Source organism: Triturus cristatus, chromosome 7 (genome assembly GCF_964204655.1).
Source record: "Triturus cristatus chromosome 7, aTriCri1.1, whole genome shotgun sequence".
In the NCBI taxonomy this organism is placed as follows: domain Eukaryota; kingdom Metazoa; phylum Chordata; class Amphibia; order Caudata; family Salamandridae; genus Triturus; species Triturus cristatus.
In genome coordinates, this window is record NC_140590.1 from 1,202,236,376 (window position 1) to 1,202,260,437 (window position 24,062).

A 24,062-nucleotide genomic window follows, 5' to 3' on the forward strand; every position below is an offset into this window, starting at 1 on the left:
GTGCAGCAGGTGCAGTGGCACCGCGCCAAAAGCTCTAGGGACCCCAATAAACGCAGAATATTGCTAAACTTTACTCCTAAATAAGCGGTTAAAAGTGCAGTTTTCTAACAGGCACTAGGGCAATGATTTTTCAATGGTACTGCAGATGCAGTAGCACCAGGGCCAAACGTTGTCAACACTCCTATAAACACCAAATATTGCTATATTGAATTACTAAAATAGGCACTCACAAGTGTAGATTCCTTTCAGGCACTAGGGTCACGATTACAATGGTGCAGCAGGTGCAGTGGCAACGGGGCTCAAAACTCCAGGATCCCCTCTGAACACCAAATACTGCAATATTTAATACTAAACAGGCTGTCACACGTGTAGTTACCTTACAGGCAATAGGGACATGATTTGAATGGTGCAGCAGGTGCAGTGACAACAGGGCCAAACGTTGTCATAACTCTTCTAAACAGCAAATATTGCTATATTTTACTAATAAGCAGGCAATTATAAATGCAGATAACGTGAGGGCTCTCTGGGCGTGATTTAAATAGTGCAGCAGGTGCAGTGGAACCGGGCTCAAAAGTAGTTAGTACTACTCTAAACACATAATATTGCAATTACATCCATGAATTCTATTATTTTCCTCATTCATTTTTTTAAATGTTGCTATTACTTACCCGCACTATACCGCTAGTAACAGCACAATATATTGCCTTTTTGTAAAAGATCAAGTCATAACACTTTACCAGACTTTCTGTAACTTATATAGTTCAACCACTCAGCAAGCTACAACTTACAACAAAAAACAGCTTATTATTAATCACATAGGCGAAAACTAATGCATTTACCCCATGCTTGTTTAATAACAGTTTGCTTTATGCAATGCTGGATGAGCTTGGTATTCATTAGCCATATTTTCTCAAACTGTTTATTTTGCCCAAAAAATCTTGCTGGAAGTCAATTCAAGTAATTGTCTTTCAGAAAAATGTAATCTTTAGGGAATTTAAAATCTACTGCAAGTCTATACAGCTTCTGTTGAAGAAAAAAGTGCCAAGATTTTAAAGATGCTCTTTAACCATAATCTTAGAGGCACTGGCCACTGGTATAACCATTCGAACGAAGATCAGCATGTTCTACTTTAGGAAAATCATTAAGAGAGACTTGAGGAAAAAATGGGCATAGAGTTACTTTTAAATAATGGGGCGAATTATCTCAATACAGCAATAAACTATTTATGGCAGCTAGTTTTAAGAAAATTTCGTTTTTTTCTTGTTGGCCTTTCTACTATATGCCAAAGGTTATAAAAAATACTATTGGTCAGCCGCGGTCCGTGCAGGTAACAGTGGTGGGGCCACGTTGGGGGGGGGGATTTCGAGGGATGATGCAGAGGGAAAAATAAATAAATAATCAATCTTCCCTCTGCATTGTCACTCAAAATCCCCACTAACATGGCCCCACAGCCCCACCACGGACCGCAGCGGCTATTGGTCCACTCCAAATTGCTGTTTTACATGTAATCAGGAGAGTAAAGGGGGTTTGCAGCCACTTGCTTATTGCTCTTTGAATTTTGGACTCAACTGTTTTCCTTTCTAGGTGGGCAATTGAACTGTTTGTTTCCACCAGTAGTGTTTACTATGTTGTTTGGTATAGTACAAAATGATGTTTAGAACAATGTTTCCTTTTCAGGGGTGGAGAGGAATTTTGATGTTATTGCTATGTCAACAGCCTGCTCGCTTATTCTACAAAGCTGGAAGACAAATCATGTGCCACTTTTTGCTCATTGGCAGAAACAAATAAGTCCTGATAGAATCTCAATTGACATTAATAAGTGTGATACTATTTTTTGCGCTCCATTATTGACCAATGTTTACAATAGCATTAGCCCCTCACAGATCCCTAGCTCATGGGCTTCATCAGTCATTGTTCTGATTTTTAAAAAGGGTAATAGGGTGGAACCTAAGTGTTACCACCCCATTTCCCTGGTAGATATCCCAGCTATAATCCTGGGTAAAGTTCTGTACAACTGAATAATAGAATGGGTCAATGAAAAAAGTGTCCTTAAAAAGTGTCATTATGAGGTGGTATTGGGACAGTTGACCAATGCCTTAATCTAAATTTGATTATAGGAAAATACACAGTGGCCAAACAGTCCACAACATATTTAGTTTGTGGATTTGTCAATGGCCATTGACTGCGTTAGTCAGGCAAAGTGGTGGCATCTACTCATCAACTTGCAAATTGATACCTTGCTAGCACATCTGCTGGTTTCCTTGCACAGGGTACCAAGGCCCGAGTGATGTTTGGGAATAAAGGAGAAATCACTGATGAATTGTGCATTGGCCGGTGGGTGGACCAGGAATGCGTTTCAGCTCCGCTTCTTTTTATTTTATGTATTAATGATCTCAGCACGGAGCTTAGTAAGTGTACACCAGTTGTGCCTATGGTGAAAGGTGCCCCTTCCCATCATTACTATATGAAGAAGATGCATAGTTAATTGCCTGAGCCCTCAAACCTTACTTCCCTCAGAGCACTCTTTTACTAATTTTATGGCCATCCTTGATTTATTAACTAAGTTTAACAAGTCTTTTATAATAGCTTGTGGCTTAAAGCGCATGCAACCTTTTCTATTACTGTGGGCAACAACGTTTTATCAAGCACTAGCACTTTTTCCTATTTGGGGCTCTCCTTCAGTTCATCTGGGTCATGGTCACTGCATTGTGCACAAAACAGGATAAAGTTCCCAAGGGCTGTTGGCTATTTGCTTAGACTCCCATCACCTAAGTGTGAGAGGACCCTTACACCCCTCTTGCAAAACTATTCCGCCCAGTGCATACCAATAGCTAGGGGTGGGTGGAATTTGTGAAAGTGACTTTCTCAAATTATCGCGAAAATGTTAAAAATCTCCGCAAACACGCGGAAATATCGCGAAGATGCAGAAGTTTTTTTCCCGCCCGTTCGTGGTATTTTCTGCGTGGTCGCGGATCGCCAACTTACCCATGCGGTTGCTCGCGGGCGTGGCCATCTTGTTTTCACTCTTCTCGCGGTGCATGATCGCGAGAAGAAAGACATGATTGCGCGACCAATGACATTACTGCGGGCGCAAACTGTCGCGAGACAGCGCAAATGGCTACCAACAATCCAACATCTTGTGGAGAACGCGACCGGATCGGGAAAACTTGTCGGCGAACGCGGCGATTCAGTTAAGGCGATCGCGCACGCGCAAGAATGTATTATTTTACAGCGCGAGCAAGAGACAAATTATCGCTAAGCTGCGGAATGCGGAAATTTAGACATTTTCCCGCTCTCCGCGGAACGCAAAAATGTCAAATTATCGCAATTTCCGCGAGCGGAACGGAAATTTAGCCCATGCCTACCAATAGCTACATATGGGGAAGGAATATGGGGTGTGGGTCATCCAATCGCCTTCCAAAGAGAAGAAAATTGATTCTGTTGAAAAATGTAGCCTACCCCTGTCTCAGCATCCAGCGTTATTTGTCACAAAGAATTAGGCCTAGAATTTGTGAGGGATTTTATCTGTACTCGGACAGCTCTTTTGTGGCTGTCTATTTGGAGTTCAGATGAAGCAGAACTAACAAGAGATACAATCCTAGTCTGTTTGTCTTGTGACAGGGGTCTTTTTATTACTTGGATAGCGCCTGTTAAGAAAGCTCTGGAATCAATTGGCTGAGGGGACATTTTTTCTGAAGAGAATGGTGGGTGTTGGCAGAATACAAGCGCAGGCCCTATTGTAGAACAAGCAAAAGAAGAGAGGTTGAGGGCTGAAGATCAGAAACTAAGCGTTAAGTTTTTTCTACATCTTAATTTTAGGATTATTTTTACTGATTATTTGCGGAATACCAGTAAAATTTGGGAAAGATCTTTATTGTTCAGTTTTAGGGCTGGGATCTTGACATATTCACTTTGTTTCCCGGCTTCACATCAGCCAAAACTCGATACTAGAGTATGTCCATGTGGCAAATTGCATAAGCAAACAATGTTTCACTTCTGTCAATAGTATATAATGGGGCAGATTTATGTTGCACTTGCGCCACTTTTGCGCCATCGTTGCGTCACTTTTGTGATGCAGCAGCGGCGCAAATCCTGCGCCATGGTGCGGGGTATTTACAACGTGACGCATCTGGGAGATGCGTCACGTTGTAAAGCCCTGCGCCACATGTAGGTGTTCCAGGGCAGATGGGGGCGTTCCGGCGCAGGAACGCCTCCTAAAAGTGGCTGAGTGAAATCTACAAGATTTCACTCAGTCACTTTTAGGCCCATGCTGCGTCAAAACCCTGCGCCTGCTTGAAGCAGGCGTAAGGATTGACGCAGCATTGTACAGATAGGGCCCCCCAGAGCATTGCTGGAGCTGCGTCGCGCTTGCGACGCAACTCCAGCAATGCTCCACTTTTACGGCACAGATGCGTCACGCATCTGTGCCGTTTTTGCCCCATGGTGCGCCGCATTATAAATGCGGCGCATCCATGGTGGCGCAGCTGTGGCGCATAATAACTGGCGCATCCCTGCTGATATGCAGGGATGCGCCAGTTATCATAAATCTGCCCCAATGTATATAAAAAATGAATGAACCCTTTTTGAGGTTTAGGAATTTGCGGTTTTGATTACAAGCCTATTACGGTTTATTAGCCTTGTCAGACGATGAAACTTGTTAATGTGACCCGATTTCTTCAAGCAGTGTTTCGGTCCAGGAGATCGATGCTTTTAGACTAATTTATTTGTTGCACTGGCAGTCTGATGCATTATGTATGAATTGATGCCTTTTCTTGCATGTTTTCTTTATGATGCTATAGGTATTTTATTGCTATTCTGCACGTTTCGTATTACTTTTGTGGCTGTTGGTAGCCGAATAAAGATGATTCTGATTCTGAGTTAGATAAGCTTTTTATAATTAACCTATTTCTTTAAATTAATTTTTTTTAATAACTTACGTGAGAACGTAAGAAAGCTAAATATAATAGAATATTCCAAAATCACTGTCTATATTAAAACAGGATATGAGATTTTTTTTAGGATGCAATGTTAGATAATTGATTAACTGAACCCGTTTTGCTCTTATTTTTGCCTTTACTAATGTAAACTTTATTCGATCTCACAATGGAAGATCATAGAAGTAGACAAAGTAAATAATTAAAATGCACAGACAACAATTTGTATTCATACACATGAATAAAGATAAATGAAGCATAATAAGAACATTTGTCGTGAATTAAATTTAAAACAACACGGCTTTTCGAGTAAAAAGGGCATTTAAAAAAAATAATAAACACTAACCCCTTTGCAGGTGGCAGAATCACCTAATTGCTGCAGAAACAGCAGGACCACCCTCCATTTGCTAAAATTGTTTTTACGTAAAATGGGAAATAAAAACGCCTGGTCAGAGGCAGATAACATGTACAAAAAAACGTAAAATGTAAAAGGGTTTAAGGTGGATGCCTCACCACAAGGACAAACACATGTATCTGATTGTGAAAACTGCCCCTGTGAGAAACACAATAGCCACTCTTTCATTTTCATTGATCTGTGATTTAAGACCGCTATTTTAACACATCATTGTAACTGAATATTTATAAGGAACTCCTCCTGATTAATGTCTGTGTAAAGATCTACTTTTTAACCCCTCGCTTTGGGCATTAAGCTTAAGCTTTGGGCATTAGGCAGGACTGGTTTGAGTCATTTAAAGTCAGCGCAATGTCTAAAGGTTCATTAATGATAGCAAACACTGTGGGTGACATATGATAACCCTGCCTGGTCCAACGTTAACCTAAATGTGTGAACTGGACTACAGCTTAGTACCAATGATACAACAACATCTACATACAGTGAGGTCATTGCCCTTGTGAGTTGGGATGTAAAAGCCGTAAATTGGATAATTTGAAACAAAAAATGTCCACCTCTCAAGGGCACAATCATATGGGTGTTGGACGATGAGCTATTGTGTATGTGTGTTATGTATTTATGTTATCTTTGTGCATGTCTGTGCATCTTTGAGAGTTATATGTGTAGTGCGAGGGTTTCATTTGTTAAGTCAGGGAAGAGCAGCTCCATATCTACTAAGATGTGACACTGTTTCCCTCTTTCCCTGCTCTGGTGCACTTTAGACTGCCATACAGCAATGTACACAGCCTTGAAGCATAGAGCAAGGTGCTTTGCATTGTGTAAGCAATAGTTTTTGTGGTGAAGAGGACCCTTTGAGTACAAACATTATCCTTTAACACCTTTTCCTGCTTCGTAAGTGTGCTCTCTAATGCGTCCTGGATGCAAAGTAGGAAAAAACTAGGAGAAATAAAAACATTTTCTCACTTGCACCTACCTCAAAGAGGTGTATGATTTTCACACAAATCCCTGTTAACGGTTGTAGACCCATGGGTGGCTGCATTGGAACGTCAATGTACCACTCATTGAAAGCTTCCTTGATGCAAAGTAACTCAAAGCAGCGCATTGCAAACTTTGCTTTACATTGGGGAATTAATCCAATGAAAATCCTGCTTTGTTTTGGATAGTAAATCCCAACATAATACTTTGCCTCAGGTTTTTATTACAAATGTTTTGCAAACCCGGCACAAAGTGTTAGTAAATCTGGGCTTGGTGTTTATGGAGAGTGTCTGTGCGCTTTGATTTGTTTTATTTCTGTCTTTATGTTTATGTGTTGTGTTTTATTCTTTTATGGGCTTATTTGATTGCTGGTGCTTTGACTATGTTTTGAAGGTAATCCTTATGGTACATGACTGAAGGTTGTGTACACCCCTGAGTTATATTTTGGTTTCATAAAACCCATAAATAATTGTTACACACAAAATGTCATGCAACTCCATTAAATAGCAACAATGTTATTAGCACATGAAAATGTTATGCCGACCCTTTTAACCTTGCGCTGCCACCCTTAATATATCTGCACAAAACTTGTCAAACCCACAGAAGGCTAAACATGGTATTTGTCTGACAAATATCATGTCGAGTCATCAAATGATGCTACAGATATTAGCAAATATATTCGCTTTGCCCCCAAATTTTAATTATGCTCCTTTTATGAATCTCTATCTATTTACAAATACCAAGAGGAAGCTAAACATTCTTAGGATTTGCCAAAGTTTGTGCAAATTTCTTAAAGGGAGCTAAAGGTACAAGCAATTAAAAAAGAAAACTCAACTGTCAAGATTGTCTAACTTTTTGACCCTGTTAATCTTTCAAAATGTTTTATTTCTACTATTGGACAGGAATTAACTAAAATTACAATTATCCCTGTTAAGGGGCCTGCATTGGAGAAAGTTTCTTCTTTCGCATATCTGCTTTTACCTTCTGAAAACTCTGGGATGTTGCCTCATATAAAGTCTTTGGGAGCCATCTTTGTCCTTGCATCATGGCTGAGCCATGAACTGAATAATTACATGAAGATAATTCATTTAGGCAAATGTTAAAAACAAAAACCCATGGGGGTGGGTGTATGAGGATTTAAGAATAATCCCTGTTTTAAAACAGAAGATAACCGACTCTGCAGACAGCCATCAGTTGTCTCTCAAACACCTTACAAAGAACTGGATATTGGATATTTATGCGACAAAATTTGTCGAGCTCTTACCCAGCTGTGGATTTCTATTTGATCCAATCCAACAGCTTGCTGAAACTGAGAAGTTATACAGGATTGCTGAAAGCTGAATGATGAATATAAGATTCCTTGGTCAGCATGTATCAAAAATTCCCATCCTTATCAGGACTTTGCTAAGCTCTGTTCTAACCCACTTACTATTCAGAATAGTGACAAGATGTGGGCAAATAAAAGGTATGTGGAAAGAGCACCTATATTGAGGGAATTTGAGTAGACTGAGAAACAATCAGTAGTCTTTTATCATTGTTAAAATCATATATTTACTTGAACCTCCTCGTCCGTCTTCCTGGATGCAGTCCTTATACTTGAGCTACTTCTCCTTTCGGACAAAACCAATTCCCTAGCTGAAGCAAAATGTTCCTCCAAGATGGCCCTCATTACCAAGGAGCCACCACAAAAGGGAGGAACCAATGATGCACTTCCTGTAGCATACCACATAAACGACAAAAGACAAACAGTAAACTGGAAATAATCAACCGCCATGCCCAGGCGGGCGGGCAGGACTCAAGACTGCATCAAGGAAGAACAGGACTTAAAGTAATGCAGATTACCGGTAAGTAACCCGGGCATTACCTACTCGTCTTCCTGGATGAAGTCTTTACACTTGAGACAATGCCCAAGCAAACTATCGATTATTTCCAGACACTAAAATCTAAAAACACCAGTTAACCACAGACTATGCTGAATGAATACAGATTTTATCACAACATACACAAAATTGGTTCTTATGATCCCAAACATGCAGAAGTACCCTCCACTACAGATAGGACATGATCCCCAAAGGAGGATGAAAATTGCCAACCCAACTGCAACCGATAGTGGTACAGAAAAGTGTGATGGGAAATCCAAGTAGCAGCAGCATACACATCCCTCAAAGAGGACACTCCTAAAGACTGTCCAAGAGGTAGCAACTCCCCTAATTGAATAAACATGAACCTGTGGGGGAGAGGAAGATCTGATTGCTGATAAGCCCTCATGATTGCATACTTAATCGATCTGGACATGGTAGCAGTAGAAAGGCGTGAACCCTTATTGGGAACACCAAAGTTAACAAAAAGGAAATCAGACTTACGGATGGATGAAGAACATTCCAAATAAACGAAAAAAGCCTTGCAAAGATCTAGAGAATGGAAATGAACTTTCTCACCTAAAGAAGGATCAGGAAAGAAAACCAGTAAAACAATGTCCGTTGAACAGTGAAACTGGAAAGGAACCTTAGGTAGAAAAGCTGGACCTGGCCGAAAAACAACCTTATCTGGAAGGAAATGGATAAATGGAAAAACTAACGTAAAGGCACCAATTTGTCCCACCCTTCTCCATGAACACATAGCAACCAGAAACACCACCTTCTCTATCAGAAAGTTGAAAAAAACAGAATCAAAAAGGAGAACCAGTCAAAACTGTGAAAACCAGAGGGATATCCCAGGCAGGAACAGGAAAACGGGAAATTGGCCTTAGCAGAATGAAACCTCTAAGGAGCTGAGAGGCCAAAGGCAAAACATTTGAGAGATAATCCCCCGAAAGGGTTGAATAGCCGTCCACTGAGCCCTAAGGATAAAAACTGCAAAATCCAGGGTGAAGCAACACTGTAAAAATATCTAAAATCCTTAAAGGAGGGTATGATGTCAAAATCAACTTCTTAGTATGAAACTACTTATCAAAATGCCCCGATGACAATCATACGACCTGCAAGTGGTTGGCTTGCCAGAGAACTGAATGGAAGTTGCCCCAGACTCTGAACAACTCAGATCTAACAGACTCATCTGCTCAGCAGCCAAACCCCCAGATGGATATGCTGTAGGGAGGAAGTCACCAAATGTGGATGAATCAGAGGAGAAGGAGAAAGAGAAAACATGTAAGGAAGACCCATTGACAGCTGAATAAGCAGAGGAAGCCAAGGCCTCCTCGGCCACGTAGGAGCCACTAGAAGAACCTGAGCATGGTCAGACATTACGTTCTGAGCAACCTGGCTATCAAGGGGATGGTAGGTAAACAATACAAGAGACCCCTCTATCTCCTGATTGATACTAGTGCAGAGGCACAGAGATACTGAAGGTGGGAACCTCAGACTGAGCTAGTCTGCAGGCCCATTCTTCTTCCCCAGAAGATAGACTCCTGACAGATAAAGAAGATTCTGTTCTGCCCGGAGTCCCATCTCCTGGGTTAGGACAAAGAGAGAGGTAATCATTTCCCCTTGATGAGAAACATAGGAACTCATGACATGGTTGTCTGTCTGTATACACACCCTCTGACCCCTGACTGATGGCAATAAATGAAACAGAGAAGCTCATACGGCAACCAGCTCCTTCCAGTTGGAAGAATAGAGAGACTCCCCCTGTTCCATACCGCCTGAGTAGTAAAATCCCCCGTCACCCCCCCCACGCCGACCGCTGGCATCAGTGGAGATGATCACAAGAGAGGGAACACTCAACTGATGACCCTTGCTGAGACTGTCAGTTTCAACCACTACTGTAAGTCCTGCAAAATTTGGCAAGTAATTGGAACCAATGCCTTTAAATCCTTAGACACTAGATTCCAGTGATGAAGAATGTGATGTACAATGGGATATAGATGCTGACGGATGGCTCCATGGTAGCAGAGTCAAAGTGGATGATATTTTTCTCTGGGAACTCAGCCACAGTCTCACTGGATTTGATGGGAGAGATAAAAGGGTTGAAAGGTATAACATCAGTTTGTCCCTTCATGCCAGATCTAGAAAGACCTCCCCCAAGTCCATCCAGAAGCGGTCCCCTAGAAACTGTAGAGACTGGGACAGTTGAAGGTGGGACTTGGAGGTGTTAACAAAAATCCATGAGTGCACAACATGACAGACACCTACTCGATGTCTTGGGTAGCCTTACAAATAGAAGAATAGGCCAGTCAGTCAGAACAACTTTATTTCGCCAACACAATGTAGGCATGAAAGTATACTACAGTTAAAAAACAGACATTTCACAGCATTACAATAAAGGATAAAAAATATAAAAATTATTACATTAAAATCTAAATTCATAGTTATTTATACAATACAATAAAATTGATTAATTATTCGGAATATAATTTTAGCAGATTGAACGTCTCTTTTTTAAGGCAGATGACAGAAAGGATGCCAAGGAGAAACAGATGAAAGGGTCAGGTAATAGTTGCAGGTAATAAAGGGCTACACGACACGGTTTTAAGTTCATTTTACGCATAATGGGAATAATAAATTGTTTCCTTTCATCAGAATAAAATTTATAAAAAAACAAAAAGTGTAAATCATTCTGTACAGATCGCTGATCACAGGGACAAAATGAGCAGTCAGAGACAACATAAACATTATGGGGGGAGCCCAGCATAAGCGGAATATAGTTTAATCGAAATCTCACTAGAATGTACCTGTGCTGTAAATTAGTGACGAAGGAAAGGTATATTGTATTTTTGTCCATTTGCGTTATACTCGAAGAAGCCAAGTATGTTTTTACTGTCAACAAATTGATGTTTTTAATTTCCCTTCTTATCTGCCTGCTAGAAAGTAATTGCGCTTTTAGATCATTTTTAGAGATGGAACAACAAGTAGTAAGATCCAAAAAAAGACGATGTAGCCCAGCTGCTTTCAATGTGGTTTCAACTTAAGTTAACCAAGTGATATTACCTACCCCATCTAGTTTCAAAACATCCTTTATAATCTCTCTTATTAAGGCAAGGGTCTCCTTTCGCTATACTGAGTGCCACATGAGAATCGGGGCCACTGCAATTTTATCTGTAATTTAGGGTGCTCCTAATTCCATCTGGCACTTATAGTTGACACATGACTTTGGTAAAGAAAATACCCTTTTTAAGAAGTTATCTTCAAGAATCTGTAGTTTTGAGCAATCTCTCATTCCCCAGACAGCTGCACCATAGGTGGCAGCAGAGTTGGTCTTAGCTTGATACACTGTTTTTATTACATCTATAGGTTTTAAGCCAGTTTTTTAAATACATTTGGTTAATGCCTCAATATTCCTTTCCATCTGTGACACTCTATTAGTAATCATCTTTTGCCAATTAGCTTGGGGGTCAAACATTACCCCTAAGTAGTTAAAACAGTCAACAGCTCCCAATGTTCCCCCTTCAGTAATAATTTGCGGATGATTTTGCTGCTTAGTACCTGCTACTAAAATAAAAGACTTTAAATAATTAACTTTCTTATCAAGGTTATTCATAAATTTCGTATATTCCAGGACTAGGCGACGCAATGCATTATTATTACGAGCTAAAAGCACAACATCGTCCGCATATAATAAAATGGGACCTGTGCTGAATTAATATAAGGGACACCCAGAGTGGAATCTAACAATGTAGATTCCACACCGTTGGTATAGAGTGAAAATAAAAAAGGGGCAAGAACACAGCCCTGCCTCACACCTCTTGCAATTTTAAAAGATCTAGTGCACTCACCATCCCTTCCATAGCGAACACAGGCTGAGGCACCTGAGTACAGGGCACAAATGATATTGATAATAGTCAAGTCAATTCCCATAGCCTCCATGATCTGCCACAGCCTAGGCTGTGCCACACAGTCAAAGGCTGCAGACAGATCCATGAAGGCTAAATGGAGATGACCGTTTTTGCAGCTGTGTATTTTGCTATAATTAGACTCAGGTTCAGACACTGATCCATGGTGCCTTTCCCTTTTCTAAAACCAAACTGGTGTGGGATACTGATATTTTTTTCCAAGGCCCAATCCTCTAGTCTATTTAAAATCAGTCGGCCCATTAGCTTTGCAGTAGAATCTATCAGAGAGATAGGTCTGTCGTTTTTCGCAATTGACCTATCCCCCTTTTTATATATTGGGACAATTACAGTTGTCTTCCACGATAGTGGTGCAGCTGTTTGGGCAATTTTAATAAAAACATTGGTTAAAAATGGAGCCCAAAGATCTTGGTTATCTAAGAACAAGTCAATAGGTCCCGGTGCCTTTGCTCGTTTACATTGTTTTAAAGCATGTTTGGTTTCTGCAAGAGTAAAGCTAGCAGCAACCTCAGCTCTTTCTAAATTTTGGGAGATAGGTTGTAAAGTTATCTTTTCTCCGGCTCCGAAAAGACCTTCAAAATGTGTTACCCAATCTTCCTGGTCAACGTTGTTATCTGTGGTCATAGTCTCCTCATCTTTTAGAAACGGAGCGTTGATCAAAGACCAAAATGCTTGCGAGCTTTTTAATATTGCAGCCTTCTGCAGATTTTCCCACCATTCTTCCTTTAAGATCTTAAGCCTGGTGGTTCTTGCTTTCTTATAAGCTTGCCTTTAACTAATATTGTATTTCGGGGCTTAGACTTCAATGCTTTATGTAAACCTTTTAATGTTTTATCACAGTCAGCATCAAACCAACTACATTTTTTGCGCCGGCCATTACGCATAGCACGGGTTAAATTATTTTTAACATCATTTAAAATTAACTAAAAATCCGAAATCATGCTGTCGTGTAAAGCTGGATCTAGACAAAGCATTATCTCACCAAAACAGTTGGACACTAAGTTGGTCAAAAATCTCCCAGTGTCTACCTTTTCCCACTTTAAAATAATCCCATTCTCTCTTGCAATTACTGGATTTATAGGAAGTGTAAAGGCACAATCAACTTTCTTTGCCGAGTGCATAGAAAAGGTTATTGCAGCATGGTGACTGAATGAGTAAAACACACTCTTAAAGTGAAAAAAAAGGTCTCTCATAGGATCAGAGACCAACACATAGTCACGAGTTGAGGAAGAAAACTGATTTAAAAAGGTAGGTTCTAACTGATCAGTTAAATGTTCAAAAGTGTTTAATAATATTAGATTATTTATTATTAATAATCTATTTAAGCTGTTGCCATAATCTGAGTGACAAAAATGAGAAGAATAGGCAATTAACCAATCGTCAAGTTAAGGAAACACCTGAATACCATAAATGCAAATAAAACTCAGGCTGGGCTGACTAACGTGCGTTTTTTTGCCGCTAATGGGCCTTTCATTGGTTTTTGCCCGTTAACGCCAGACGGAATTCCCATCTCCATCACGTTCATGTGAGCTGCACTTTTCGCTGCCGATCCCTGTAGCTATCGCCATGTAGCGACGGCCTGTAACTACGTCGCTAACATGGCGATAGTTTTCAGCGGTACACGGCGGTGAGAAAACTGCTGCTAACTAACGTTAGCGGCAGTTTTCGCCCATCCTTATACATATGACCGAGAGTCTTTTTTATAGTGAAGTGTTCCACAACAGATAGTGAAGAGGGGTGTCTCAAATTGGAGCTCCCAAAGCAGGACTCCAATTGCTTGTGAAAACATTATACCTGGCAGCCATAAGCCTTTGGCATTAGCACCTCTTGGAACACAAGAGAGCATTGCTTGCGTGGGTCATTCTCTCCTTAGATGAAGGCTTGAAATGGATCTAAGGTTAAAAAAAGCCTCATTGCACGGCTTAGCGTAGCACCAATCCAATTTAGTGGGAGACATTGGCATTCAAGATGGAAGAACAACTGCTGTTCACACCATAGGAAGCAAGCATTGGTGCACCTGAAACCCATGAAGGCCAACCCTTTAGATATAATTTGCATCACTGACACCATGACAGTCTCAGATGGATTTTTTTAAAATTTCTCAAGTGCAATGGATGACAGTTCCCAATGAGTCGAAAGTCTTTTGTTATATTGGTTTTTGCCATGGTATGACATTGCAGAAAACCATACAGCAAAATATTTTTGATTCATAGGGAATTTTCATATACTGCATGGGAGAAAATGTTCACCACACTATACATTTTCTCTGAAATACTCCCTTCATGCTGGCAAAAGCATGGTGAAGATATCAAGATTTGCCAAATCCTAAAGGATTCCTCAAGATGATTAGGGACACAGTTTGCTTATTTTATTGACAATGCCTTAAGCTGTTTTGTCTGCATTTGAGGGAAATAATGACTGTTAATTTCTCTACCTACATTTATGGGCCCGGGGTGAGGTCCCAAATAATGAGGGATGGTTAACAGCCATAATTGATCTCCAGGTGCCAAACGAAAACATGTACTGCTGCTGAAGCATGAGCATCGTCTGACCTGATTGTTTGGGTGAAAAAATATCTCCATCCACCCATGGCGACCCCTGACCTTCTGGTAGGTCGCTCCCCCCCGCTGCAGCTCCGCCTGCACCCCCGCTGTCGCTGCTGCCGCCAGAGTAGTTGAGGCCCTCCACCACCCGCAGGCTCCACCTGCGCCTCATCCCTGGTAGCCAGTGGTGGCCTTAGGTACGTTCTCGCTGCCGCCTGTTGTTTTGCCTGTTTCTGTCTGTGCCCCCCACTCGCGGCTTTGCTCTGTGCCCCTTTTATTCTGTATCCCTCGCCGTCCTCTTTACCCTTGCGCTGATTTTGTGCCCCACGTGAACTTTGTGCCTGTATCTGTTCTGTGCCCCCTGCCCCCCGCTCGCCGCTTTGCTTTGTGCCTCTGTGACCCTGATTTGTACACTTTCTTTTCTGTGCCCCGGTCTCCGGTCCCCCGTCCCCGCCGCTGCCTCCCCTGCGGCCCGCCCCCTCCGTGCCCATTCGTCAACCCGTCCCTCGCCTTCCGTCTCCCAGCTGCTCCTCCCTCCCCACCCTCCCATATATGGCGGCCGCTGCGCGGTGAGGGGAGCGACACTTGACCTTCTAGTAGGTCGCCCCCCCCCAGCTGCAGCTCCGCCTGCACCCCCGCTGTCGCTGCTGCCGCCGGAGTAGTCGAGGCCCTCCACCACCCGCAGGCTCCACCTGCGCCTCATCCCTGGTGGCCAGTGGTGGCCTTAGGTACGTTCTCGCTGCCGCCTGTTGTTTTGCCTGTTTCTGTCTGTGCCCCCTGCTTCCCGCTCGCCGCTTTGCTCTGTGCCCCTTTTATTCTGTAACCCTCGCCGTCCTCTTTACCCTTCCGCTGATTCTGTGCCCCCGTGAACTTTGTGCCTGTATCTGTTCTGTGCCCCTTGCCCCCCGCTCGCCGTTTTGCTTTGTGCCCCTTTTTATTCTGTACTCCTCGCCGTCCTTCGCGCTGACTTTTGTGCCTCTGTGACCCTGATTTGTACACTTTCTTTTCTGTGCCCCGGTCTCCGGTCCCCCGTCCCTGCCGCCGCCTCCCCTGCGGGCCCACCCCCTCCGCGCCCATTCATTAACCCGTCCCTCGCCTCTCAGCTGCTCCTCCCTCCCCACCTTCCCATATATGGCAGCCGCTGCGCGGTGAGGAGAGCGACCCTTGACCATCTGGCCGGTCACTCCCCCCCGCTGCAGCTCCGCCTGCACCCCCGCTGTTGCTGCTGCCGCCAGAGTAGTCGAGGCCCTCCACCACCCGCAGGCTCCACCTGCGCCTCATCCCTGGTGACCAGTGGTGGCCTTAGGTACGTTCTCGCTGCCGCCTGTTGTTTTGCCTGTTTCTGGCTGTGCCCCCTGCCCCCCGCTCGCCACTTTGCTCTGTGCCCCTTTTATTCTGTACCCCTCACCATCCTCTTTACCCTTGCGCTGATTCTGTGCCCCCGTGAACTTTGTGCCAGTATCTGTTCTGTGCCCCCTGACCCCCCTTGCTGCTTTACTTTGTGCCCCTTGTTATTCTGTACCCCTCGCCATCCTTCGCGCTGACTTTTGTGCCTCTGTGACCCTGATTTGTACACTTTCTTTTCTGTGCCCCGGTCTCCGACTACAGACCTCCAGGACCCCGGCCTCAATTCTGCGACTCCATCACCGACCTCATCAGCACACACGTACTAACCTCCACCGACTACATCCTCCTCGGAGACCTGAACTTTCACCTGGAGAACAACAACGACAACAACTCCTCCACCCTGATCGACAATCTCGCCAACCTCGGACTGAAACAGCTCGTCACGACGCCGACCCACAACGCCAGCCACACGCTAGATATCATCTTCTCCTCAAGCCCTCACGTCACCTTCAGCCACGCCTCCGAACTCACCTGGACAGACCACCACTGCATCCACTTCTCCTTCCGAAAACCACCCACACACCACCGCACCCTACAGACCCCCAGACGCCGCTGGGGCAAAATCACTGAAGAACAACTACAGACAAACCTCGCACTTAATCCCCCGACGACCCCAACCAACCCGGATGAAGGGCCACTCGCCCTCGAACGCTGGATGAAAGACTGCGCCAATACCGTCACTCCACTGAAAAACCCCACCAACACAGACACCAGCAGAAGAGTCAGCTGGTTCACCCCGGAACTCCTCAACTCCAAATGCACCTGCCGAAAACTGGAAAACATATGGCACAATGAAAAGACGCCAGACAGCCGCACTGCCCACAAAGACGCCATCCGCAACCACCACCACCTCATCAGGACCGCCAAAAGAACCTCCTTCACGGACCGGCTTGACAACAACGCACACAACAGCAAGGAGCTCTTCACCATCGTGAAGGAACTCTCCACCCCAAGCTCCAACGCCAACGACATCCCAGCATCGCAAGCCCTGTGCGACTCCCTCGCCACCTTCTTTCACCGGAAAATCACCGACATCCATGACAGCTTCAGACCCCGGACGACCCCTACTGACTACACCGCACCGAACCCACCGCACCCCACCGCCCACGAGACCCTGACATCCTGGGCCAACGTGAGCATCGAGGACACAATCAAGACCATGGGAACTGTCCACTCCGGATCCCCATCGGACCCTCTCCCACACCACATCTTCAATAAAGCCAGCAAGTCCATCGCTCCCCACCTGGACAAAATCATCAACCTCTCCTTCGAGACCGCCACCTTCCCTGGGGTCTGGAAGCACGCAGAGATCAACGCCCTACTGAAGAAACCCAAGGCGGACCCGAGCGACCTCAAGAACTTCCGGCCCATCTCCTTGCTTCCATTCCCAGCTAAGATCATCGAGAAGATAGTAAACACCCAGCTCACCCAGCACCTCGAAGACAACAACATCCTAGACCCGTCCCAATCAGGATTCCGCAGCAACCACAGCACCGAGACCGCCCTCATTGCCGCCACAGACGCATCAGGATCCTGCTGGACAACGGCGAGACGGTGGCCCTCATCCTCCTGGACCTCTCTGCCGCCTTCGACACCGTCTGCCACCACACACTACAAACATGCCTCCACGACGCAGGGATCAGCAACAAGGCCCTGGACTGGACCACCTCCTTCCTCTCCGGCAGAACGCAGAGAGTCTGCCTCCCCCCGTTTCGATCCGAGGCCTCTGAGGTCATCTGTGGCGTCCCTCAAGGATCCTCCCTCAGCCCAACACTGTTCAACGTCTATATGGCACCACTAGCACGCATCGCCCGACACACGACCTCAACATAATCTCCTACGCTGACGACACTCAGCTGATCCTCTCCCTCACAAAGGACCCCCTCACCGCCAAATCCAACCTCCACCAGGGAATGAAGGCCGTCGCCGACTGGATGGAGGACAGCCGCCTCAAACTGAACACAGACAAGACGGAAATCCTCATCCTCGGATCCAACCCCTCCGCATGGGATGACTCCTGGTGGCCCACGTCACTGGGGTCCCCCCCGGCCCCCACCGACCACGCATGCAACCTGGGAATCATCCTCGACTCAAAACTCCCCATGACCAAACAAGTCAACGCAGTCTCCTCCACCTGTTTCAACACCTTCCGCATGCTCCACAAGATCTACAGATGGATTCCGACCAACACGAGGAAAACAGTCACCCAGGCCCTATTTAGCAGCAGACTCGACTACGGAAACGTCCTCTACGCCGGAGCCCCGTCCAATCTCATCAGCAGACTACAGAGAATCCAGAATGCCTCCACACGCCTGATCTTCGACGTCCCGCGCCGCGACCACATCACCACCCACCTGAGGAACCTGCACTGGCTCCCCGTCGACAAAAGAATCTCCTTCAAGCTCCTGATCCACGCACACAAAGCACTCCACAAAACCGGCCCAGCCTATCTCAACAGTCGACTCTCCTTCTACGTACCCAACAGGAATCTCCGCTCCGCTGACCACGCCCTGGCCACGGTCCCACGCAACCACTTCCGGAGGCAGGTCCTTCTCCCATCGCGCCGCCAAGACCTGGAACACCCTCCCCCTCGACCTGCGACAAACCGAAGACCTGCTGACCTTCAGGAGACAACTGAAGACCTGGCTCTTCGACCAGTAACAAAACACCCCCTCCCCCCCCCTCCCCCCCTCCCCCCCCAGCGCCTTGAAGCCCTACCGGGTGTGTAGTGCGCTTTACAAATTATGTGATTGATTGATTGATTGATGGTACTCTATCATTCCTTTCCTTAGTAACTGCCCTTTCATATATGACTATTTGGGGAAAGTAGGGAAAACTTTTTTATGTTTTTCTAATTTTCTTTGGCTGATTGGGCTTTCCTCACACCAAAAGAAAGTGGGGGAGAAAAGTGTGAACTGGAAGCTACTAATTAAGAGGCTGAGGGTGTGCCATGGGAGTATGGAGTCATTATTTCACCCACATATTCAGGTGAGAGTTTGCTGTTTCTCCTGCAGAGCTCCCACAGCTCAAAGATGTGACTTTAACAAATGGCCAGCCACAGAATGATCCCTTTGTGGGCTTGAAACATTAAATCTAGTCAGCGAAGGTAGCATTCTAATTGGACAGCCAAAACTCAACATTTCACACTGGCTACCAATTAAAGTGACAACCATCTTCCTGAAACTGGTTTGGAAAGTTTCCCAGTGCTCTTTTTACATAATTTTACATAAACATTCCTGTGAAATGATATTGTCTAATTGAATTTATCAATGCCTGAATTGTTGTCATTTACAGAATCATGCATATTTCTGTGCATTATATCCAGTTAGCTGAATTTAATTAATCATAAAACACGCTAAGCATACAACTGAGGTAAACAAGATATTCTCACTTGCCAAGGTTGAAAATCAGGGTACTCTGCACATGTCTTGTTAGCAAATGGTCCATTCATAGGTACACAAGATTTCAAATCATGCAGCGCTTGTGCTAAGGCATAGATGGAATTGTAAGCCTTGTAGGAATATCTGAAGTTATTCACATCATAAACCGACACATCAAGAGTTTCCACTTTTTCTGTTTGGGTACAAATCCTCTTTCCATCTGTTTTATTTTCAGTTACTGTTGTATTTATATCATCCCGCCATTGACAGTTAAAGGAATGTTCCCAAAACTGCTTCATGTAGATATCATTGGGAAACTTTGATGGATGGATGCTGTACAAAAACTCCTTAAACATTGGAATCTGTCCACTGTACAATCCATATCCCACTGTGCCATGTAGAGTCTGCCATAACTCTTTCAAAGAAAACACTGGAGAAGGAAACCAATTTGTGTTTGCAATATAGACTTTACCAACAATATTCTGTGCAGAGATTTGTTTCAAAAATGGGATCATCTGAGGAGCAAAGGTGAAGCACACTATGACTCTTGCGGTAGACTGTCGTATTGCATTAACCGCAAGAGATACTGACTTTGATGTTGCTGATGTGGCTAGTAATTGAACAAATTCAATACAGATGCCACTCTTCGGAGCATGTAGCATTAGATTTTGAATATTTTCAACTCCAAAGTCATTGTCTGAGGCTAGAATTCCTATCCAGGTCCAACCAAAGTACTGTAACAGCTCAATGAAAGCAGGGGCCACATAATTCCCATTGGCAGTCATTCGGAGAAAAGATGGAAACTGCACTTTATCACTCAATGCAGCCAGTCCTGCACCATAGCTTACCTAATATGGAGAAAAACAAACATGAGATATTATGAATATTTAACCCATTTCATATTTGTGAAATGGCATAAAATATTGTCAGTTTATACATATTATTGAGGAGAACATTTTACAAGGACCCTGCTCAAATGAACCCTGTTCAGTTGAACCTGATGGCGGGAAAGGAAAATTGAGGATTTACAAATACTGCATGCTCTTTTGAGACATGTTGGACTCTTGCGTATGGATTTTGGATTCCTAAATATCACAAGGAAAGGAAATAGGAATTACAATGATTATTTTGGTCTCTTCACATAGAATATAGAGTCATGAAGGTTTGTACATTGTACGTGATTGTGCCATGGTATTATTATGAGTAAAATGAGGAAATGACAAGATGGTGGGATAGATCATGAAATACAGAAAGAGGATCCACTCCCCCGAGCAAGTGGTCCTTGTACTTCAAAACACATGCTGGTGGTAGCATGCAGACATCAACAAATGGTGTCTGCAATAGGAGCAGTGTAGTTCAAATGAGAACTAATTATGCCCATATCAAGCAAACAATAGCAAAAGGGTTGCACAGTGTGGACTCAGGAAACTGTGGTTTGTTGGAATTAAAGACTAAAGTTGGAAGGACCATTAATTGATGTTCAAAGAAATGAACTGTATATATGAACTGTGCAACTGATAATTGTTAATCTTGAAAGGACATTAAAGAATAGAACTTAAAGAATGGTAAACATGTACAAATAATGTTAACATTTTCTTGTTTGTTTACAGATGAAGTATCGTAAATATACTAGTACGATAATAAAAGGGAGTTGAAACAAAAATCATTAATTTGGATGCAAAATTAGTAGAATTTCTATTATATTTTGATTGTTGTAATTTCTTGCCTCCCCACAAAAATGGATTGTAATATTGTCAGTGATTGTACCTAGCTCCCACTTCTAGGAATGCCTAATGAGTAATCAAAACCCATCAAAGGTTAATTTCAGGGTTTGAAATTTTGAAACCAAGAGCTCCCTTGTTGGCTAAGAGTAAGGTTTTGAATTATCAGGACATGGGCTTTTGTCAAACGTGCACAACAGCAGTAACTGATACCCATACATTTGAAGCATCAGGAGAAGTGTAGTATTTTGATACAAAAGACAGCTGGACTTTGATGTTGACATCTATGTGCCACAAGCCACATTAAATAAGTACCCAGTTGCATGTCAGCAGTATAGAGTGCTCTTATTCCAGACAGAAATCTCTCTGTACAGATCATCGTTGGGCCAGTTATAAGGTGGCAATCCTTTCATTTTATAGAGAAGTGCTGCTAATCTAAGATAGTTTATCACTTTTCCTTCCATATCATTCATTCATTCATTCTTTATTTCGGTTTGTACACCATAAAAGAACAAACATAGATAAGTACAAACAATACTAAAACAGTTAAAAAGGCTTCAATATCATTTGGTCACGCTATGTCCAGGAGCTATCAACTTTCCAAGGGTGATTTCTTTTTCTAACAACAGCATTTCCAATCACTCATTTTTGGCCGGGGCTGACACACATCATGATATGAGGAACTATTGGGGCATGGTTTTATTGCTAGAGGTCAGAGGCTTTCCTGCACCCTTGGCTGTGAAGACTCATATCCCTTCTTTGACTTGGGCTGACAACCCCAAGGCCTGGCCATTTAGGGGCCAATCATGGATGTTATTGCACAATTAATTATGAATAACTGTGCTTCTCATCTTGAGATTTTAAATCTTAACCACATGCACACTTGCATCGGCGCTGCTTTTCTTCCAAGTATCCCTCCCACAGGAAAACACTTCCATTAAGCAACTAGATACCTTCACCACCGGATCACAATTGAAGGGGAGTATATCAAGAGCACTTTAAAAGCACCTTCTGTTGACTACATCCCCATCCTACTGTAAAACGGATGTTACCTCTCAGGCTAAATGTGCTGCAGAGGATCAATGTACTCAGTATCAAGAAAAGTTCACTTGATTGTAAGTTTAGTGATTTACTTTACAATGAGAACAATATCAACCAACGTTGCGAGAATGTCATTGAATGTCAACAATCAAGCACTTTTCAACCGCCAATTTCTAACATTCCTTGTTACTGATGTGGTGCTTTATCTTAAACAAAATACATGTTGCTTAATATTGTTTATTCTACTAACCTATGATTGCAATGTACTGTCCCACAGGGCAAAACAATACCCAAACAAATTATGTATATAGCATATCACACACACTACACATTGCATTGACATGGCTTAAATGTCTTTCTTGGTGCACCTAAAATCATTTCATATGGCCCAAACATACTATGAGATACTTTGCAAGCATCCAATAAATCACAGATATGCCATTGTGTTGGCTAATAAGTGACACACATCAGAGATAACCACAACACATTGGAACAACTAACACATCCAAACCAGCACAGATACCATATGCTGGGTATCAATTTACTTGCAATAGCACCAACAAACCAAGAAGCCATATACATGTAACAGCCAAGAAAACATATTATAAATAAACCATCGCAAGCGTTTGATATATTAAAAATAATCCATAGAACGTGACATCACTATACACACAATAGCATATATAATGCAGCATGCCACACCAACCAACAACAAACTATATATACCAGATCTCATAGCATGCAGCCAAAACATGCTTGATAGGACATTAGATATTTACTACAGCACCTTCCATGCCAACTGAAAGTACTCACATAAGACCACACAAGGCAACACTACAGCAAAACAACACAGGTAGCGCCTACAGTTTACCAGGATCTCTAGATACACACTAGCCCTTAAATCCTATCCACAATTAAGGACTAAACACTGCAAACAATAACAGAACTACAACAGAAAGACTGACATTGTTGCTCATAAATTAAACTGAAGTCTGGATTATTGTGGATATTTTGGTATTGCATTGTGAGGAAACTAACTGAAGGGAGCATAGCTGGTGGAGCAATAGAGAGACAAGGAGGAGGTAGAATGGCACTGGTGGTCGGCTGAAGCTGCTAAGGAGCAAGGGTATAGGCTGGGCAATATGGAGGAAGTTGGCAATTTTCAGAAGGCATAAAAACATAAGGTTGTGCAGGCCGCAGCCTTAAGATAAGCTAAGAAGACTGAAGTTGGCACAAGGCACATTATTGTGTCAAAAGGGGTCAGGGAGAGCAAGGGACACTGGAAGAGCTTTCAGAAGTGAGGCTGCATAAGGGGATATATGTGGCAGACCAAGAGGTTGGTACAGAGGGGCGGAAGGAAACACTTGGAACGAGGGAAAGAGGATGAGGGAAAGGGACACTGGTGTGGCTCTCACAAGTGAGGTTGCACAAAGTGGCATATGTGGTGAACCAAGGGTTTGGTACAGAGAGAGTGAGTAAACAGTTGAAACTGGGAAAGTAGGATGAGGTTAGGAAAGTACAGGAGGAGAAGATGGACGAAAGGCAAAAGGGTGTGTGAAGAGAAGGAGAAAGGTAAAAGGAGAAGGTGATGGGTAAGGAGGGAAGCACAGGAAAAGGTCATAAAAAGGTGCAAGGTGTTAAAGGTAAAGAGGTTGACTTACATGGGGATACCATAGGGGAAGATATGGAAGGATTCAAGCTACTACATAGGGAGTTTAGGGCCAAGGAGGAGTCCAAGGAGGATGAATATGAACTGGCTAAGAGACCATGTGTCCCCGTAACAATCAAAATTGGATTTCGACCTTCCTCATGTATGACTCATATATGGTAGTGTTTATTGCGCACAAAGTATCCAGAGCAATGT

At 43.5% G+C, this 24,062-nt stretch overlaps 1 protein-coding gene across 1 annotated transcript in view; it reads right to left on the reverse strand.

Annotated features, from left to right (window-relative positions):
• The window catches only part of LOC146811601 (extracellular calcium-sensing receptor-like), a 161,184-nt gene that overhangs the window by 107,234 nt on the left and 29,888 nt on the right, over window positions 1–24,062 (reverse strand). The window contains exon 3 of the mRNA XM_085615079.1: window positions 19,448–20,284. Coding sequence (XP_085471205.1) covers window positions 19,448–20,284 — 837 coding nt within the window. The remainder of the gene's footprint in view (window positions 1–19,447; window positions 20,285–24,062) is intronic.